This window comes from Parasteatoda tepidariorum, chromosome 3, assembly GCF_043381705.1.
Source record: "Parasteatoda tepidariorum isolate YZ-2023 chromosome 3, CAS_Ptep_4.0, whole genome shotgun sequence".
In the NCBI taxonomy this organism is placed as follows: Eukaryota; Metazoa; Arthropoda; class Arachnida; order Araneae; family Theridiidae; genus Parasteatoda; species Parasteatoda tepidariorum.
The window spans coordinates 59,422,636-59,441,341 of NC_092206.1; the positions used below are offsets into that span (position 1 = coordinate 59,422,636).

The following is an 18,706-nucleotide window of genomic DNA, read 5'->3' on the forward strand; positions in this document are numbered from 1 at the left end:
GAACGAACTCATCAAACCGAATCAGAACTGATCGATGTGCAAAAAAAAGCTAATGTGATGATCATGTTTTGTTTAACAATGATTTATCCTGCATGCATAAATTATTAAAACTACCTGATTGCCAAATACTCCAGCCGAACAAGCGCGCGATAGCTCATTACTCGGAAACCATGTGGCAGCCAAGAAAGGTGGAACGGCTAAGACTAAGATGTTTGATGCAGAGGTGAATGCAGTACTAAGTAGAATGAATGAAAATCCATCCGGTTTTAAACCAGTAAACTGTAAGGCACAAGCTAAGCAAAAAAGCAAAAGAAAAGTATAAATTTCATCAAGTTTAAACATTTATTTTATAGAACTTTAAAGTGTTCCTATCCGTTAGTGAGTCAAAATGTAAATTGCGTTTAAATCTTATAATATAGTTCATATCAAACTTTAAACTAATATTGTTTTGTTTCCTAATTAGATACTGTTCTTACAATTTACATCATTTAGATGTAGTTAGTTAAGGTAAGTAAACTTATCGTGACATTCTAAGTAAGAAAAATTGTTGCCGAAATGTGTCAATCATTAATTAAAGAGGCTAACCAAATAATTCTTTTTAACAGGACAAATTTTGTAGATGAACTACATTCGTGTAAGGAAATAATAAATCTTTGCACAAATCGGATAAACTTTTCCACCTTTTACAAATTTTTATAGCTTTTGCTCCCTTTTTTTAATTTCCGTATCCGAGTATAACAGACTCCGGCTTATGAATGTTTCCTTTGTTTTAACATCATAAGCTTCTCTTACGCAAAGTTTACTTTATTTCATATAGCATTCATTACCCATGTACTTTATTTCATATAGCATTCATTACCCATGTACTTTATTTCATATAGCGTTCATCATCCAAATAAATGACAAATAAAGAGAGGAGAAACATATTTCAGAGCAAATTTTTATCAGTTACTCTCCTGAAATTAAAAAGCAAACGATAATAAATATGAATAAAATTTTTATGTTTCTTCGATCTAAATAAGTTATGTTCTTGCTTCTATTTAACGTTTAATTTTTTTCTTGCGAATATGTCGATCAATATTTTGAATCAAGAAGAACTAAAAGATCTTTTAATTAATAGCTGCATTTCTGAAGAAGATGCTATTTTACTTTTTGGTAAGTAAATATACTTTCTTGTTCTTATTTTTAAAATACTATTATTTAGATTTTGTTATATACACTTTCCATTTAAATTAGCTGCTTTTAGCGTATACACTGAAAAAAATTCCTGCTAAAATTAATTATATTATAAGTAATGTGTATTATTACTTGTTAACACACTAGTTTTAATCAAAAGTAATGTAGATAAAATCCAGAATTTACCACATTACTTTTCACCATAAAATCCATTTTCATCTGATCATGTATGGAACAAAAAGCTTGATATATTGTAATTTTTACAGTATATCCCTAAGTTTTCAGCATTGATCTGTAGGTCATTGTCTACGCACAATAGATAATATTCAAAGTGAGGTTTTAAAAAAGTTACTGTGGTAAAAAATCCTTGAAAACAAATTATTGAGAATCAATCATGTTTGAAAATCAGGGTTCTGTGTTCAAAGCGATCTACCCAAGACGTATGGCATTATTACAAAAGTACAACGATGGTTGATATTGTCACTCATATAATATAGATTATCTGAAATTTTACACCAAAAACAATAAGCCCAAGTGATATTTGAAACAATTTTCTCAATTATTACCGTGTTGAAAATCATTAAAAAAGATAACACAGTAAAGGGAATGTTAATTCCATAAGTTGATGTTAGTTTTGTTTTTAGACAATTAATATTTTTCATTGAAAAGAAAATGAAAACATGATATACTGTATTTTAAATTTTAAAGCAGATTCAAGAGTTAAAATATTAGTGAAAGTTCAGATATAATCAAAGATTGATCCAAGTAAAAAAATATACCTGGTGTCCCGTAAAGTCCTCTCTTTATTATTTTTTTTCTTCTTTTGAATTCTTGTTAAAAATTAAATCTTAAAAAGTAATCACTTTAGTGGTTAAAACTCATTTTCAAGGAAAGAAAAACTTCATAAAATCACTATTGAGGAGGGTATGACTAAAACATTAAAACTCGTTTGATTGCCCAAGAAAACATAGAGAATTTGTAAGCGGATTAGTCAAATACCTCCAATCAAACTGGTATTTATTTTTTCCACCTCAACTTTACCTTAATTTTTAACAGGTATTCTAAAAGAGCCCCGATGGCTCAAGGTATAGAACGTTCGCCTTCCAATGAGATGAACCGGTGTTCGATCCCGGTGATGGCTGTTCGATAGGAATTCCGCATCCGGGCTTGCATGCTGACGTGAANCACATTCACAGACCATCCATCTATTCGCAGGTAGTAGTTTTCACCTGACCCAGACCGCGATCCATTTCCGATTCAGTACCCCCAGAGGTTTGATTTGTTATGGGAACTTCGAGGACTTAGTGACTCCAACAAATTTGGCGGGTACCAGTCACCATTTTGTACACGGGAAGTCCACGGTCAGCGAGAATCGAACTAATGACCTCTTGTGTATGGGACCAATGCCCTACCAACCAGGCTATCCTGGTTTTTTTAAAATTCTTAAAAAAATGTCTATGCTATATAAATCTGATACAAATTTTCCTGTATTTTTTTGCCATTCGATCTGAGACTAGTTCTTTTAATGTCACTAGCCTTAAACGCAATAAATTATTGCTATTAAAGATTTTAACTTGTATCACAATTTTTAATTAAAGGGGTGAGCTGGTAAAAAAAAAATCTGAAAATAGAAATACAGAAATGCTATGTCCAAAACACATTTTGAATACCTGCAAAAATGCCTAGAATTTGAGAAAAGAAAATGTATGAAGGAAGAATATTATAAATGTTTTAACAAGAAATATCGATGCGTGATTTCTTTTTATTATTATTTTAAGTGAAAGTTGGGAATTCGAATCCCGATTCATTGATATTTCTCAATCGCCCATTGATATTTTTTAAATCGCGTAAAATACAAATTCTGATACCAGATTTTTAAATTACATGAACATGAATCCAGATGCGTATTTTTAAATCTCATGAATACGAATCTCTACTCACGATTTTTAACTCACGTGAATAGGAGTCTCCATTTTAATCACAGTTTTAAATCATGGGAAAACGAATTAACTATGTTTAACTTTAAATCGCGGGATTACGGATCGTGTGTGTGATTTAAAAGCACGTGAATACGAATTACGATGTGTGTATTAAAATCTCGTGAATGAAGTTTAAAACCGCATTTACATAAATAGGAAAAAGCGAAAAAATTTTTTTTTTGGAATAATTCGAAAAACTTAAACTTTTTTTTTTGAAAAGACGTAAATATTCTTCTTAATAAACAAAATCATCCTGGTAATTACTAAAATGTTATATTGAATGAATTGAAAGGAACATACTGAAAAGAACAAGCATCAACCAAATCAAATTTAGTATCGTCAGAATTGTTGCCACTTTGAACTTTCCATTTTCTATCAGAGGTTTATCTTCACAGTCGTTAGAAACCATTAGAGGGGAGAAGAGATAGCCCAGCGCTATTCCTAACTTAAATAATGCTTTATATTAGTGTCAAAAAATAACAAAAAAGAAAAATAGAAATCTATACTAAATAGAAACATGCCTGATTGATTCAAAAAGTTTATTGCCTTCAAATATATGCATATGGTAATAAAAGTCAAAATGCTTCAAGTGCTCAAAAATAAGCACCCATTCACAAGGCTTGCTAGATGTGAATACTAGTTTTAAACTATTAATAAAGCATAGTTTTTTTGTCTAGTTTGGAATGATTGCCTATTTGTCATCACTTGAAACTTTTATTTTCCATCTGCATATTTTTTTTTAACCGAAATACATTATTAAATAAATAATCCCAAAGAAACAGAAGCGGTAAGCCTATTATGTAAGAATTACCTGATTGAAAACTTCATAGGCTTCAAAAATATGCAAATATGAAATGGCTATCGAAATGTTTCATGGTGCTCTCATTTTCAAGATTTGACAGACGTGAATGTAACTAAACAAAATTGATTTGAAAAAACGCAAAGTTACCCCCCTCCCAAAAAAAAAAGGAAAAATAAAAGAGAAAAATGAAACTTGGAAACCCACAGAAGCCGAAATCAGATGAAAAACAAAACACACAGAGACCGAGAGGCATCCGGATAGAATGCTTCTCCACGCATTATGGAGAGGTCGGGAGGAACTAATATCGTTAATTAGTGATTCAGCATTCAAAGATATAAAACAAGATTCCAGGGTATCAAGATGAGTTGTTATGACCAGGGTAGAAATATTTTCAGTATTGTCGAAATCAAATTTATATGCCCAAGATTCAAAGAATTTTATTTTAATTTATTACCGTCGTTGAACAGCCAACCCAATTTATTGGGTTTACGTCTACTAATGTTCAACTCCGTTGCCTTGCAATTTTGCACCCAATCCTTAGACAAGGGAGTTTCTGGATCACGTATAGGGAGAAATTTGCCTTCGTGGAGGACTTTTTGGTAGAACTGATTCAAATTTGCGTTACATGGAGAGAATTCCACGAAAACCTCCCACGGTTAGCCTCACGGCAAGGGAACACTAACCCATGTTACGTCTACCCCAGAGGATATATTCTACGTCAGGATTGTGGGCAGTGAAAGCCGGATGAGAAATTTATGTCGAACAGCCATCCTGGGATTCGAACCCGGTTCACCTCCTTAGAAGGCGAACGTTCTATTCCCTGTGCCATCACGGATAGATTCCAACAATTTTATTTTATTTTACAACCATAGCAGAACAGCCGGCCCAATTTTGGGTTTTAGACTACTAATGTTCAACTCCGAAGACTTGCAATTTCTAACCCAATTCAGAAGGCAAGGGAACTCCTAAATCTGGTATTAGGAGAAATTTGCCTTCATGGATGACTGTTTGATGTTACAAGCCAGCATTTGCGTTACATGGAGAGGAAAAATAAGGAAAACCTCCCATGGTTAGCCTGGCTGCAAAGGGATTCAAACCCATGATTCATCTAACACTAAAGTCTGATGTCTTAAGTCAGATCTGTGGTCGGTGCAAGTCGGGTGGGGAGAGCGTATCGACCAGCTACTGCTGGAATTCGAACATAGTTCACCTCATTGGAAGGCAAACGTTTTATCCCCAGAGCCATCACTGCTTATTCTAACAGTTTTGTAATCGTCGTTGAACAGCTGACCCAACTTTCGGGTTTACGACTTCTAATGTTCAATTCCGTAGCCTTGTAATTTATAACCCAATGCAGAAGATAAGGGAACTCCTGGATCTAGTGTTGGGAAAAATTTTGCCTCGGTGGAGGACTTTTTGATGGAACTAACCCGCATTTGCGTTACATGGAGAGGAAGACCACGAGAACCTCCCAAGGTTAGCCTGACGGCAAAGGGACTAACCCGTGATCCGTCTACCACTGAGGATATTTCACGTCAGCACTGTGGTCGGTGCGGATGCGGATTTGTTTCGACCAGCCATTGGTGGGATTTGAACCCGGTTATCTTCATTGGAAGGCGAGCGCTCTGTCCCCATAGCCATCACGGCTCTATTCCGACAACTTGAAGCAAATGAAGATTTTTTCTAATTCTTAATAACGGACATATCTATCGTGTTCTTTAAGTCTAAATTTTAGAACGTGTTTAGTATGCCTGATTTAGCCGAGATAGCACTGAGAAGGAATGTGGTAAATACCCTAGTGATAATTAAATCTAATAGGATTTTAAAGAGACTTAAATTTGAATTTGTTAAAAGGTCTGTAAATAGGTTTAAAACCAAAACGATGGAGGATGTTAGTAATTTAATAACAGAGCGAAAAAAACCCAGTAAATTAATAAATTAATTGTAAGAATTAGAAGAGAGGCTCTTGGGTTTTGTGAGTTAAGCAAAAGCTGAATAAACAATAGAAGGCTTACACCCACTGTTAGAAGAGCCACAGCAACGGAAAACGAAAGTATGAAATACAGACAATTTTTTGACAATGGGGTGATCAGAATTAACATGAGGGGGCAAAATGTTTATGATAAAGAGAGGTAGAAAATCAATCTGGGTGTTTGGTAACAAGGGCATCCAAAAAAAGGTAAGGTAAAATTAATTTCACGGTCCAAAGTGAATGGAATGTTGGGGTCAACTGAGTTGACAACAGAAAGTAACTCTTGAAGATCAGTATCACTGTTAATTGAGACAAACATATCCTCAGCTTATCTTTTCCATCATGAGGATTTGAACAATTTAAAAACTTTTTCTTCGAAGTAATGCATGGAAATGTCACAAAGAATGAGCAAGAGTGGTTGGTCATGGCCCATGGCTTACAGAATTTACGAAAGCAGTTTGCTATATACAGGAATTCACAAGGAAGATAATATCTTGGCCCAGGTACCTGGTCAAGGTACCTGGGCCAAGTCCCAATACTTGATCACGGAGTTCCTTTGTCTTCTGGATTGGGTTCAAAGTTACAGAGTTTGACGTTTCTAATCGTAAACCCGAAACTAGGTCAGCTGTTTAACGAAAGTTATAAAATAAAATTATTTTAATTGATCCGTGGTGGCTCGAAGGATAGAGCGTTTGCATTCTAATGAGGTGAAGCGGGTACAAATACCAGCGATTGCCGGTTGTTACGAATTCCGCACCCAGCTCGCTCCGGCCGCAGTGCTGACGTAAAACATCCTCAGTGATGGACTGATCATGGGTTTTAATTCCCCTGCCGCCAGGCTAACCATGGGTGGTTTTCGTGGTGTTCCTCTCCATGTACCGCAAATGCGTGCTAGTTCCATCAAAAAGTCATCCACGATGGCAAATTTCCCCCTATACTTGATCCAGAAATTCCCTTATCTTCGGGATTCGGTTCAAAATTACAAGGCTGCGGAGTTGAAGATTAGTGGTCGTAAACCGAGAAATTGTGTTGGCTGTTAAACGACGGTTATAAAATAAAATAAAATTGTTGGAATATTGGTCATAATTTCAATTTCGACAATGCTAAAATTATTTCCTCCCTAGTCACATCAGCTTATCTTGATATCCTGGAATTTTGCTTTTCCTTTGAATGTTCTAGTTAATGACATTAGTTACTCCACACCTCTCTATAACGCGTGAGCGTGGAGATGCATTTTCTCTGATTTGCTTTACGGCCACTGCATTTTTCTTTTTCTCGATTTATTTTTCATCCATCGAACAATCTATCGAATCCTATTTTTGCACATTTTTTGAGCTCAAACAATATAATCGTGGTGTAATTTTTTCACTATTATAAACTAAACTCACAACTGTCATATTTTTTTTTTTAAACTGAGTTTTTTTTTTCCAGTTGACATTCTGTACCATTTTCAATATTAGCATGAATTGAAATTAATAGTCAGGAATAATTGACCCAAACATGCAAGTTATAAAAATGCCATATGTAGTTTGTTATTTTATGTAATGACTGATCATCGAGGAACAAACTCATTAAACCGACTGAGAACTGTTCGATGTGCAAAAAAAAGCTAATGTGATGGTCATGTTTTGTTTAACAATGATTTATCCTGCATGTATAAATTATTGAAACTACCTGATTGCCAAATACTCCAGCCGAACAAGCGCGTGATAGCTCATTACTCGGAAACCATATAGCTGCCAAGAAGGGTGGAACGGCTAAGACTAAGATGTTTGATGCAGAGGTGAACACAGTGCTAAGTAGAATGAATGAAAATCCATCCGGTTTCAAACCGGTAAACTGTAAGGCACAAGCTAAACAAAAAGCAGAATAAAAGTATAAATTTCATCAAGTTTAAACATTTATTTTATTTGAACTTTACATTGATATAATATGGATAACTAAATCATCGTATTTATCAGCTAACACAACAAATTTTTTAAAGTGTTCCTATACGTTAGTGAGTCAAAATGTAAATTGCGTTTCAATCTTATAATATCAAACTTTAAACTAATATTGTTTTGTTTCCTATTTAGATACTGTTCTTACAATTTACAACATTTAGATGTAGTTATTTAATGTAAGTAAACTCATTGTAACATTCCAAGAAGGAAAAATTGTTGCTGAAAAGTACCAATCATTAATTAAAGAAGCTAACCAAATAATTCTTTTTAGCAGGACAAATGTTGTAGATGAACTACATTCGTGTAAGGAATCTTTGAACAAATCAGAGAAACTTTTCCACCTTCTGCAATTTTTTATAGCTTTTGCTCCCTTTTTTACTTTCCGTATCCGAGTGTAATAGACTCCGGCTTATGAATGTTACCTTTGTTTTAAGATCATACGCTTCTCTTACACAAAGTTTACTTTATTTCATAAATCATTCAATATCCAAGTATCAATGTAAATCCAATAAATGGCAAATAAAAAGAGGAGGATAAAATTTCAGAACAAATTTTTATCAGTTACTCTTTTAAAATGAATTCCCCTACTCAAAAAAGTGTGAAACTTCCAAAAAAGTATGATATGGAAAAGAACTCAACTTGAGTTTAATACACCTATGTTGAGTGAAATACTTGCTCTGCGTTAAATCGAACTTGATTATTTAAGGGATACTTGAGTTGTTTTCATTCAAGCATGATTTTATTAGTGCGTTAGTTACTATTTAATTGTGTGCGAGCTATAAGCTGGAGTTTGTACCGTTTTATTTTAAAAAGCAAACGATAATAAATATGAATAAAATTGTTATGTTTTTTCGATCTAAATAAGTTATGCTCTTGCTTCTATTTTGCGTTTAATTTTTTTCTTGCGAATATGTCGATCAATATTTTGAATCAAGAAGAACTAAAAGATCATTTAATTAATAGCTGCATTTCTGAAGAAGACGCTGTTTTACGTTTTACGTTTTGGTAAGTAAATATACTTTGTTGTTCTTATTCTTAAAATACTATTATTTAGATTTTGTTATATACACTTTCCATTTCAATTAGCTGCTTTCAGCGTATACACTGAAAAAAATTCCAGATAAAAATAATTATATGATAAATAATGTTTATTATTACTTGTTAACACATTAGTTTTAATCAAAAGTAATGTAGATAAAATCCAGAATTTACCACATTACTTTTCGCCATAAAATCCATTTTCATCTGATCATGTATGGAACAAAAAGCTTGATATACTGTAATTTTTGCTGTAATAATTTCCTTAAACTCACTGAATCACTCGAATTAAATATTACTGTAATAACTGCGGTATTATATTTAACACTAAACACGGATTTTAAAGTAAAAATAGATTTTACGGATGATGTCCACAAGTTGATTTGTAGGTCATTGTCTACACACAATATATAATGTTCAAAGTGAGGTTTTAAAAAAAGTACTGTGGTAAAAAATCATTGAAATACAAATTATTGAAAATCAATCCTGTTTAAAAATCTGGGTTCTGTGTTCAAAGCACTCTACCCAAGACATATTATGGAATTATTACACAAGTACAACGATGGATGTAAGTAATGGTTGATATTGTCACGTATATAATATAGGTTGTCTGAAATTTTACAGCTAAAACAATAAGCCCTAGTGATATTTGAAACAAGTTTCTCAATTGTTACCGTGTTGAAAATCATTATAAAAAATAATGCCGTAAAGGGAATGTTAATTCCATAAATTAGGGTTAGTTTTGTTTTTAGGTAATTAATATTTTTCATTCAAAAGAAAAAATGAAAACATGAAATACTGTATTTTAAATTTTAAAGCAGATTCAAGAGTTGAAATATTGGAAAGAGTTCAGATATAATCAAAGATTGATCCAAGTAAAAAAATATACCTGGTGTCCCGTAAAGTTCTCTCTTTATTTTTTGAATTCTTGATAAAAACTAAATCTTAAGAAGTAAACACTTTGGTGGTTGAAATTCATTTTTAAGGAAAGAAAAACGTCATAAAATCACTAATGAGGACGGCGTGACTTAAACATTAAAACTCGTTTGATTGCCCCAGAAAACAGAGAGAAGTTGTAGGCGGATTAGTCAAATACCTCCAAACTTTTCGAGTCAATCAAACTGGTATTTATTTTTTTCCACCTCAACTTTACCTTCATTTTTTACAGGTATTTTAAAAATATATATTTATGACGGTGATTACAGAAAACCCTTAATTGAAAAATACTCACCTATAGTATTAGTCACAGATACAGCTATAATAGTCCAACGGAGACCGATGTAGTTCATCAAATAGGACACAGGAAAAACAAACACAACATACACCACCATCAGCATGTATGCTGTCCAATTTAACATGTTCATAGAAATGTTATAATAACACATATTGACATTGGCATTTGACACATATTGGGGAAAAAGCATTCCGCATAAAAGGGAGAGAGAACTGAAGAGAAACAATATCCAGTACCGTTTACGGTAAACTTTTACCGCTGATTCTTTTTCTAGATTTACATTAAGATGTGTTGAAGGTTCAGTTTTGGAACATACAAGTTCAGAAATACTTTTATGGGATGACATTGTGTTTTCACTTCCTTTACACTTCACCTGAAGAAATAAAATGTTCTTTATCTATAACAAAAAGATAATGTATCAAAAATTTTGAAAACAAATATTAAATTATAATGCATATTTGTATACATTATTGTCATTTGGCTGAATTGGGATATTCGTGTACCGGTATCTGTTCGTGCTGAGACACCAAAGATTTTTGTATAACTTTCCAAAAAGTTAAAGGAAATTTTTTTTCGTGTGTACGGGGTTGTGTGTGGCTACGATTTATACCTTTCGAGCTGGTCCCCTTTTATAATGTTTTTTTTTTAAAGTTTCTTTCGGGGAGAATTTTTCAATTGATAATTGTATTCTCAGTTTTTGCAGATTTTTATGAGCCCGGGAAATGCAGCATTGAAGTAAGTTCTTAAATATTAAAAAATTAGACCACAAACGACTTTTATTTCACAAAACTGTGTCTATTCACCATATTGACGTTTTGTGCCATTTTCAAAATAAGTGTAGACAGCGCTGGAGCTAGATTGGCTAGACTTCGTTAGAGAGGCAAACTAGATAGGCAAACTCACAGCAGTTATAAAAGGAGCAAATTATTCGCAAAAAAAACATCAGCTCATAAGCCTTCGAAAACCAGCCTTAAAGAAATAAATGTTCGAAATCTTTGATACAGTGTCAGCATCTCCTAGAAGAGACAAAGCCTTCCCAATGGGTTACCATAAACGAGAAACAATACCTGTTAGTAGTTGGAACATCTCTCTAATTTACACCCCATTTGTGCAGCTTATTTTTGGCACATCGGAGTATGAAATTGATCCGTGTGGAGGCCCTCCCTCACTTAAGAACCGTTGGTAGAATGCAACCTAAAATGCTCCAATTTTTAGAATGTAAATAATAGTTGGACTGCTAGCTTTTTGCTTAATCTAGCTTTCAAATCCCTCATAACAATATAATTCTTCATTTAATAATAGTCACTTTATCAGTTTTTTCAAATAATTTTATTAAACAAATATAAACTATATAACAGAACAGATAAAAATATTAAATGATAGTATTTGATGCATTTTTTTAAACTTATGAAGCATTCTGACTGAATCTGGCTCGACCGGTGTACCGTAATTTCTCTAATAGATTTCCAATTTCCAATGCATATTTTATGTGAATTTTCGCCCACTTATAACAACCGAGCATGCATCTGTTTTTAATATATACTATTCAACATTTCTGTATTTTGATTGATGCACCATTCTCCTCTTCACTTATTCGTATTATTTAATAACTAATTGTGATTGCTTAATCTCGTTTTAGCTTATCTCACTATTTATCAGCAACTAAGAAAAATTTATTGGAGTGATACTGTTTCATTTATTTAAATTAGGTGAAGTCATTGGTGATTGCATGTGTGACGTAATATCGATCATCTAATTATTTTTTTAAATATATTTTAGATAGACAAAATGCTCAAAAATTACCAATTTAAGAGGAAAATTCTTAGAACCATTATAAATGGCGAAGTGAAATATTACCGATATTTTTCTGCGTGCTGCGATTCAAATAACATTTTTAAAAAAACTCCGAAAAGTTTATTGTGAAATTAATTATTGAAAAATATATCTAACTTCTCAATACAAGCGAAAATTTTATTCCTTTTTATTTCCCTACGTTGTTAAAGCTTCGAAAATGCCTCTTTAAAGTTATAGCAATTCTTTAAACTTAATAAGTTCATAATTGAATGAAAAACGCTTGATTAAATAGCACTTTTGAAGTTCATTTAAAGCAGAAAATTTTATTCAATTTGTATTATAGGCTGAAAAAATGTCCTTTAATTTCTTTTAAAAACTTTATAGCAATTTTTAAATCCAGAGGTGAGTATACCTAAGAATTATAAGTATTTGACCCGACAGAAAATGCTCCATTTTAAAGCACTTCCAAAAAATTTATTGTAAAAATAATTTTTATAATACAAATTTAACTAATTGACACAATAGAAAATTTTATTTAAATTAATTTATGACTTAGAATTTTTTTAAAAATTAGCTATAATTCTCGATCTATTCACTAATTTACTATATCTAAAAATATGTCATTCCCCAAAAAAGCGATCGATTAATTAAATGTTTTGAAACATTTCGAAAACGTTAATTACAAACATGAAAAATCAAAATAAATCTTACCTCAACAGTTTTAAAAGCTCTGATTTGAATAAAGCAGCAAAGAGTTTCTTCTAAGTCTGAACTTTCTTTGCAAACATAATGTAAGATACGCAGCCCAGATAAGAAATAGCATTCGTGAAGTAATTACTGCTATTATACTTTACTATCAATGCTGGAATGTTCTGAGAATTTATCACTTTTTTGACTCATAAAATTGAATGAGTTTTGTACGAAACAAAGGGAAAAAAATTATTTTCCTCACGTTTTATTCTGATTTCCTTACAAAATTCTATAGTTTCAAATTTAAATTGCAAAACAATTTTATTGCTATTGTAGCGTAATATAACTAGCATAATTCTTTTACTGTTGACTTATCCTCAATACTTATCATATTTTAAAAATTGAGAAATGAGCTTTACATAAATTTTATAGCATTTTTGTAATAAAATATTTTTGTTACTCAAATGTTTGTTTACTATGTTCCGAAATGTATTGTCTTTAAATTTATATTTTAATCTAAATTGTGGATTTCTTTTATGTATAAATATGTAACAATTGATATTTTTATTATTGGCAACTAATTATCACCAACATTAAGTGAAATTGACATTATGTAGACGCTCGTAAAATGCTAAAATATTTACTTTAAAAAGAACTTCAAAAAGATTGAAGAATTGTTTTTGAAATCGAATATTTCAAATAATAAAGGATTTAATTTTGAAAACAAAATCTTGTTTTTAAAAGACAGGAAAAACTTCACTTAAATAAAGGAAATTTATAAAAAATTAGAGGAAACAAAAAATTGATCTCGTTTTGAAATTTTAATGTTAATAAAAAACTGATTAACCTGAGATAAGTAGAACCTGAATAACATAACTGTTTACCCATTAAGTTTCAAATTACATGCCTGAAAATTTCCATTGGAGCAAATGTATTAATATATTTTAAAAATATTAACATTTATCTGGGTAAGTTCTTATTCTAGTCTTAATTAAAACTATAACATTCGTTTCTATTCCTGAATCTATTTGTTCCAAAGATACTCCGTGGAAGAACCAGATAAGGAACATATTTAAGTATTCTTCGTGTGGAAGTGATTTGGCAACAAATAGTCCATAAGTAACCTTTGAAAATCACTCGCTGGGCATTGAAAGGACCTTGGGAATAAAATTGAAAACGTGAAACATCAGCTATCATATATTAAGTTGGAATTTAAAATGCTTTTTTACGAATCAAAACTAGAAGGAAAAAATAACCCTTAAATTGTTTTAGCGCATAATTTGAATGTTTAAATGGCACCCCTTACCATTACTCCAGGTGATGGGCAAGTATGACAATGTCAAATGCAAGTTGCCAATAGGCGTTCTCCACGATCTCACCAAACACGGATGCGGTCATCATGATGCTGTATACAGAACCTGGATTCGTCTGAAATGACAACTTCATGCCATTCCTGCTTCCAGGTTCGTCGTTGATCACACTATTGGAGGCACTCCTGCCTGTGATGCAACGTCAATGGTAGCCGACGCCATGGTCGCCATGCTGACAGTCCATGCTGCTGCAAACGTCGTCGAACTGTTTGTGCTTATACTGCTCACTTGTCTTGCAAATGACCTCATTTGTTGACTCTGGGTTCGTGACGTAGCTGTACGATCCGTTAAGGCCATGTGAATAACATGTCTGTCTTCTCGGCTGTTAATGATAGGAGGGAAGTTGAGATCCTGTGCGGCGTTCCATATGACCGTCATGAACCCATCGATTCCATATTCTGCTAACAGTCATGGGATCTCGACCAACGCGAGCACAAATACTTCGGCATGATAAACCACAATCCCGGTAGGCCACAATTCGACATCGATCAAACTCGGACACGTGCTCGGACATTTCTCCTTCTTGCACGAGACATAACAATAACTTTTTTACCCAAGAACAACGTTCAAATTCAATTTCTGTATAAGAAACTTACTGTCAAATCTCTTCTTTTATACACATTGTAGGTGTCGCTGCTGCCGCCTACTTTGCATGAATGCGCTGATAAGCTAATTATTTGCATGCTTTATCGCTTTCCTGGTGTAGCAATTTTAATTGCTGGTAGTGTATTTATACAGTACCTTCAGTAGGTATCGTGATACCTATATTAATATATATAATACATATTAAAACATTACCAATTAAATAATATTTTAAAAGCCCATTACAAAGAAATGTTTTTCGTATTATTATTTTTAAAATGACCTCATTCGCAATTTTAAGATGTGTGCTCACACTCAAAATATTAATTGTTAAATCCGAAATATTAAGTGTGCATCTTATATATCTGGCAAAACTTATGGCAACTTTTTCATAAAAATCGGCATTACTAAATGTAGACAAATTACGTGTACATACAAGTTAAGTCTGCATAAACGAATCACAGAGATAGATGGTTAAACTTCATTTTGTTCCCCTCAAGCAAAGATTGCGGATGCAAATTCTCCTTCTTACTAATCATTAGAATATTATTTCTTATCAACAGAATAATATAAATACTTTCATTATTTATTTAAAAAAACTGCACATTAATTCAAACATATCAGATATATATTATGAATAAATCATAATATATCTTGTAGATCAGATCAGGGGCATTTTTCAAAAATCTTAACTTTAAATGTCAGAAGAAACTTTAATTAAATAAAAGATTTAAAAAAAGGGAAAAATAAAAATAAAAACAAAAGATCGATACAGCCTTGAAACCATACTCACAATATAAAAACTGATTGTTATGAAACAAACATGCGTCAATTCATCTGCACAAAAAATATGCATTTAAGAAACGAAAATGTGTTATTTTCGTTGTGTTAAATTGAACGCAAATTTATAAACAGAATACTATAAGTACTTACGGCCGTTATTTAAACTTCTCACCTTATCAGAAATATTACATATGAAAAACTGATATCCATCTTATAAATATTTTTTTTTGTTGTAATGCATTATGAGTTATAAATGATACACGCAGTTTAGTGACTTAATCATGTATATTATTCAAGTAGGTGCTCCTTAAGTAGTTTTTCTATTGTCTTCTAGATTGAAAAAAAGTTTCATATGAGTTGAAGAATAAATGTGGGATTAGGCTCCTGAAATCTAAACATTTCTGATGTGGTGAATTAGAATATGAAGAAGTTGAGAGTCACGTTATTAAACATAAGCGTGTAGTTTAATACAAAACAAAATAGCCAAAAAATTTTCTTAAATATTTTATAAATTACAAGAAAATGTCTTTCCTACATGATACTGCCAATTTTTAATTAAAAATTAAAAATAACTAATTTTCTTTAACTATATCTATATATTTCTATAGATATTTTTGCATTAAAATGAATAAAAAATTTTTTATTCAATTTTAGACTTACCTTTAGAATTTATAATATGAGCTATTTATAATATTTGATTACTTTCACCTTAGTGGAAAAATGTCGCAAAAGCAACAATTTTTTAAAAAGTTTAATAACTTTTAGAATATTTAACTTATTTGTCCGTCTTTAACTAAAGCCCAGATAATTCTTCATGGTAAGATGATATATATAGTTTGCGATTAATGCTTTGCTTTATGTAAGGCTCTTAAACTGTAGATTTTTAATTTTCCTTGGCGATAGAGCTTCGACAAACCACGTCAAATAATTCTTTAAATCAATAATGACCTAATTCTCTCCAATTTAAGCGATAAATGTGGGTAAAGCTTCCATTTCTCGAAAATTGAGCACACGCTACCTCCGTATCACCTTTGGACAGTTTTCAGACAAACAAGGCTTGATAAAATTTGATTCCAGATTGTTACGAAGTGAGGTTTCTAAAATTTTATTTCATGAATATAAGCCTAAATACATGTATATATATTTTAGCTTTTGAAATAATATTCGTTCATAAATATTAAAAAATCTTCATGAAAGTAATCAGATGTCACGCACAAAAATTATTAAAAATCTTTTATTAGAGAGATAGAATCAAAACAATGAAAAAAAAAATCAAAACAAAAGAAAAGTTAAAACAAAAGATCTATATAGTTTTAGAACTATACTCATAATATAAAAACTGATTATCAGGAAATAAACATGCGTTAATTTGTCTTCTTAAAGACTTTAAATATGCATTAAAGAAAATAGTTTAAAGAACAAAAATGTGTTATTTTCATTTTTGTGTTAAAGTGAACACAAATTTATAAACTGAATACTATATGTACTTACGACCGTTATTTACACTTCACGCTTTATCAGAAATATTACGTATGAATAACTGACTATATGTACTTACGATCGTTATTTAAACTTCACACTTTTCCAGCATTTAAATAAATCTTTTTTTGGTTGTAATGCAGTATGACTTATAAATGCTACACGCAGTTTAGTGACTTAGTTATGCCCTAAAATTTCATAAAAAACGCACATATGACATTGAAATTAATGGTAAAAAGTAACTTTGAAATAAATTTGTCAATTATATCCACGGAGAAAAACATTGTGACTCAGTTGCAGCTCATTCGATATCATGATAAGGAGGAAATTAAGGAAATAATATTGTAATTAAACAAAAACTGACAAAATTGCTAGATAATGTGTACGGAAGGGATATTTTATAAAAAAATACATTACAAATTTCAGTTTTTGGAAATAAATAAAAAAAAACTATCAAAAACAGGAAGAAAAATTTTTGGTTAAAGTACAATACTGTATGGTAATAAAATTTTTTGTAAAAAAAATAATAAAAAGAAGAAGAAAAAACAGAAATTCTTGTGGATAAAACCAAAAGAAATCAGAATCCATTGAAAGAAAAAAAGGTATATTTATTTTAAGAAAGTACGTTTTTGATTCTGTCTTCGTAATTTAAAATATCGTCTGCACTATTTAATTAGCATTGTTGAGGTCACGAACCATTGAGATTGAGTCCTAGAACTTGAAGATCCGCTCAATAGATCAAAAGTTATTCTGGTTGGTCAGTTTTTTTTTTCTTTCGCACTGTACTTATTTTGTTTCAGAAACCTTTAAATAGTTCTTAGATAAAAAATTAAGATTCTATATTCAAATAATTCTAGGAAACTATACAAATCTTCGAAAAACAGTTTCGACGCAAGTTGATTAAAAGTTGTTTCAAACCTTGAAAAAACTTTTTTAATGAGTTCAAATCTGTTACCTGATATTTTTTTTCCTGCTTTTGGTTAGAATTTTTCTGTATCAAATTTTATTATACCTGAAAGTAACTTAGTGATAATTATACTGTTCTTTAAAAGAAGATGGTATTTATGTTTATATTTCATGTTGACCTAAAGCTAACGACTAGCTCGCTCTGCCGCGAAAAAATGTCTAGACAAACACAAAATTGAGTCTCTTTTTTTCTTATTCTGTAAAGAACCTGCTGGAAACTGCTCCGATGGTAAATAAAAGGGAGCTTGGAGTACCAAAATATGTATTCATCTGAAAATTGGCATCTGGTAAAGTTAGTTCAGAGAATCAAGAAGCTGGACGCCGAATTACTTTAACAGCGATACAAGAATAGAAACTTATGGAATGCTTATTGGATCATGCATAAACGAAAATTCAATTTCCAATGACTTTTAAGATGACAAATCGGGGTCCGAGGTGATTCAGGGATAGAGAGTTCAACACTCAATGAGGTGATCCAGGCTCGAATCTCAACGGTGTCTGGTTGAGGCACATTCTACTCCCGGATCACGCCGACCACAGTGCTGACGTAAAATATCATGAGTGATAGACTGGATCATTAGGTAGAATCTCCTACCTTAGGCTTAACGTGGAGTTTTTCATAGTTTTCATCTTCATGTATCACGAATGCGGGTTATTTCCGTAAAAAAGATGCAGGATTTCCCTAAGTTGGGTTCAAAATTACAAGAATATGGAGTTGATCATTGACAGTCATAAACACAGAATTGGGTTGACTGCTTACCGCTGGCTATAAAATGAAAAAAAGAAGGCAAATTACTGAGAGACTGGTATATAAACTTAATGAAGAGACATCCTCACTTATCATTGGAAAAAAAAAGACCGAGCATCATCTGTTTTTGAGTAGATCTAACAAAATTCA

At 31.7% G+C, this 18,706-nt stretch overlaps 1 protein-coding gene across 3 annotated transcripts in view; it reads right to left on the bottom strand.

Annotated features, from left to right (window-relative positions):
• LOC107440794 (choline/ethanolamine transporter flvcr2a) overlaps positions 1 to 12,852 on the bottom strand; it is a 33,007-nt gene extending 20,155 nt beyond the window's left edge. Inside the window, exons 1-3 of one of the 3 annotated variants that reach the window (XM_043040619.2) lie at positions 12,650 to 12,852; positions 10,142 to 10,517; positions 115 to 293 (exon numbers count right to left, since the gene is read on the bottom strand). In XM_043040619.2, the coding sequence (XP_042896553.1) occupies positions 115 to 293; positions 10,142 to 10,490 (528 nt within the window). In that variant the 5' untranslated portion in view covers positions 10,491 to 10,517; positions 12,650 to 12,852. Of the gene's footprint in view, positions 1 to 114; positions 294 to 10,141; positions 10,542 to 12,649 lie in introns of all 3 variants that reach the window. The other 2 variants (XM_043040617.2, XM_043040618.2) reach the window with 2 other exon arrangements.
• Between the last annotated feature and the right edge of the window lie 5,854 nt (positions 12,853 to 18,706).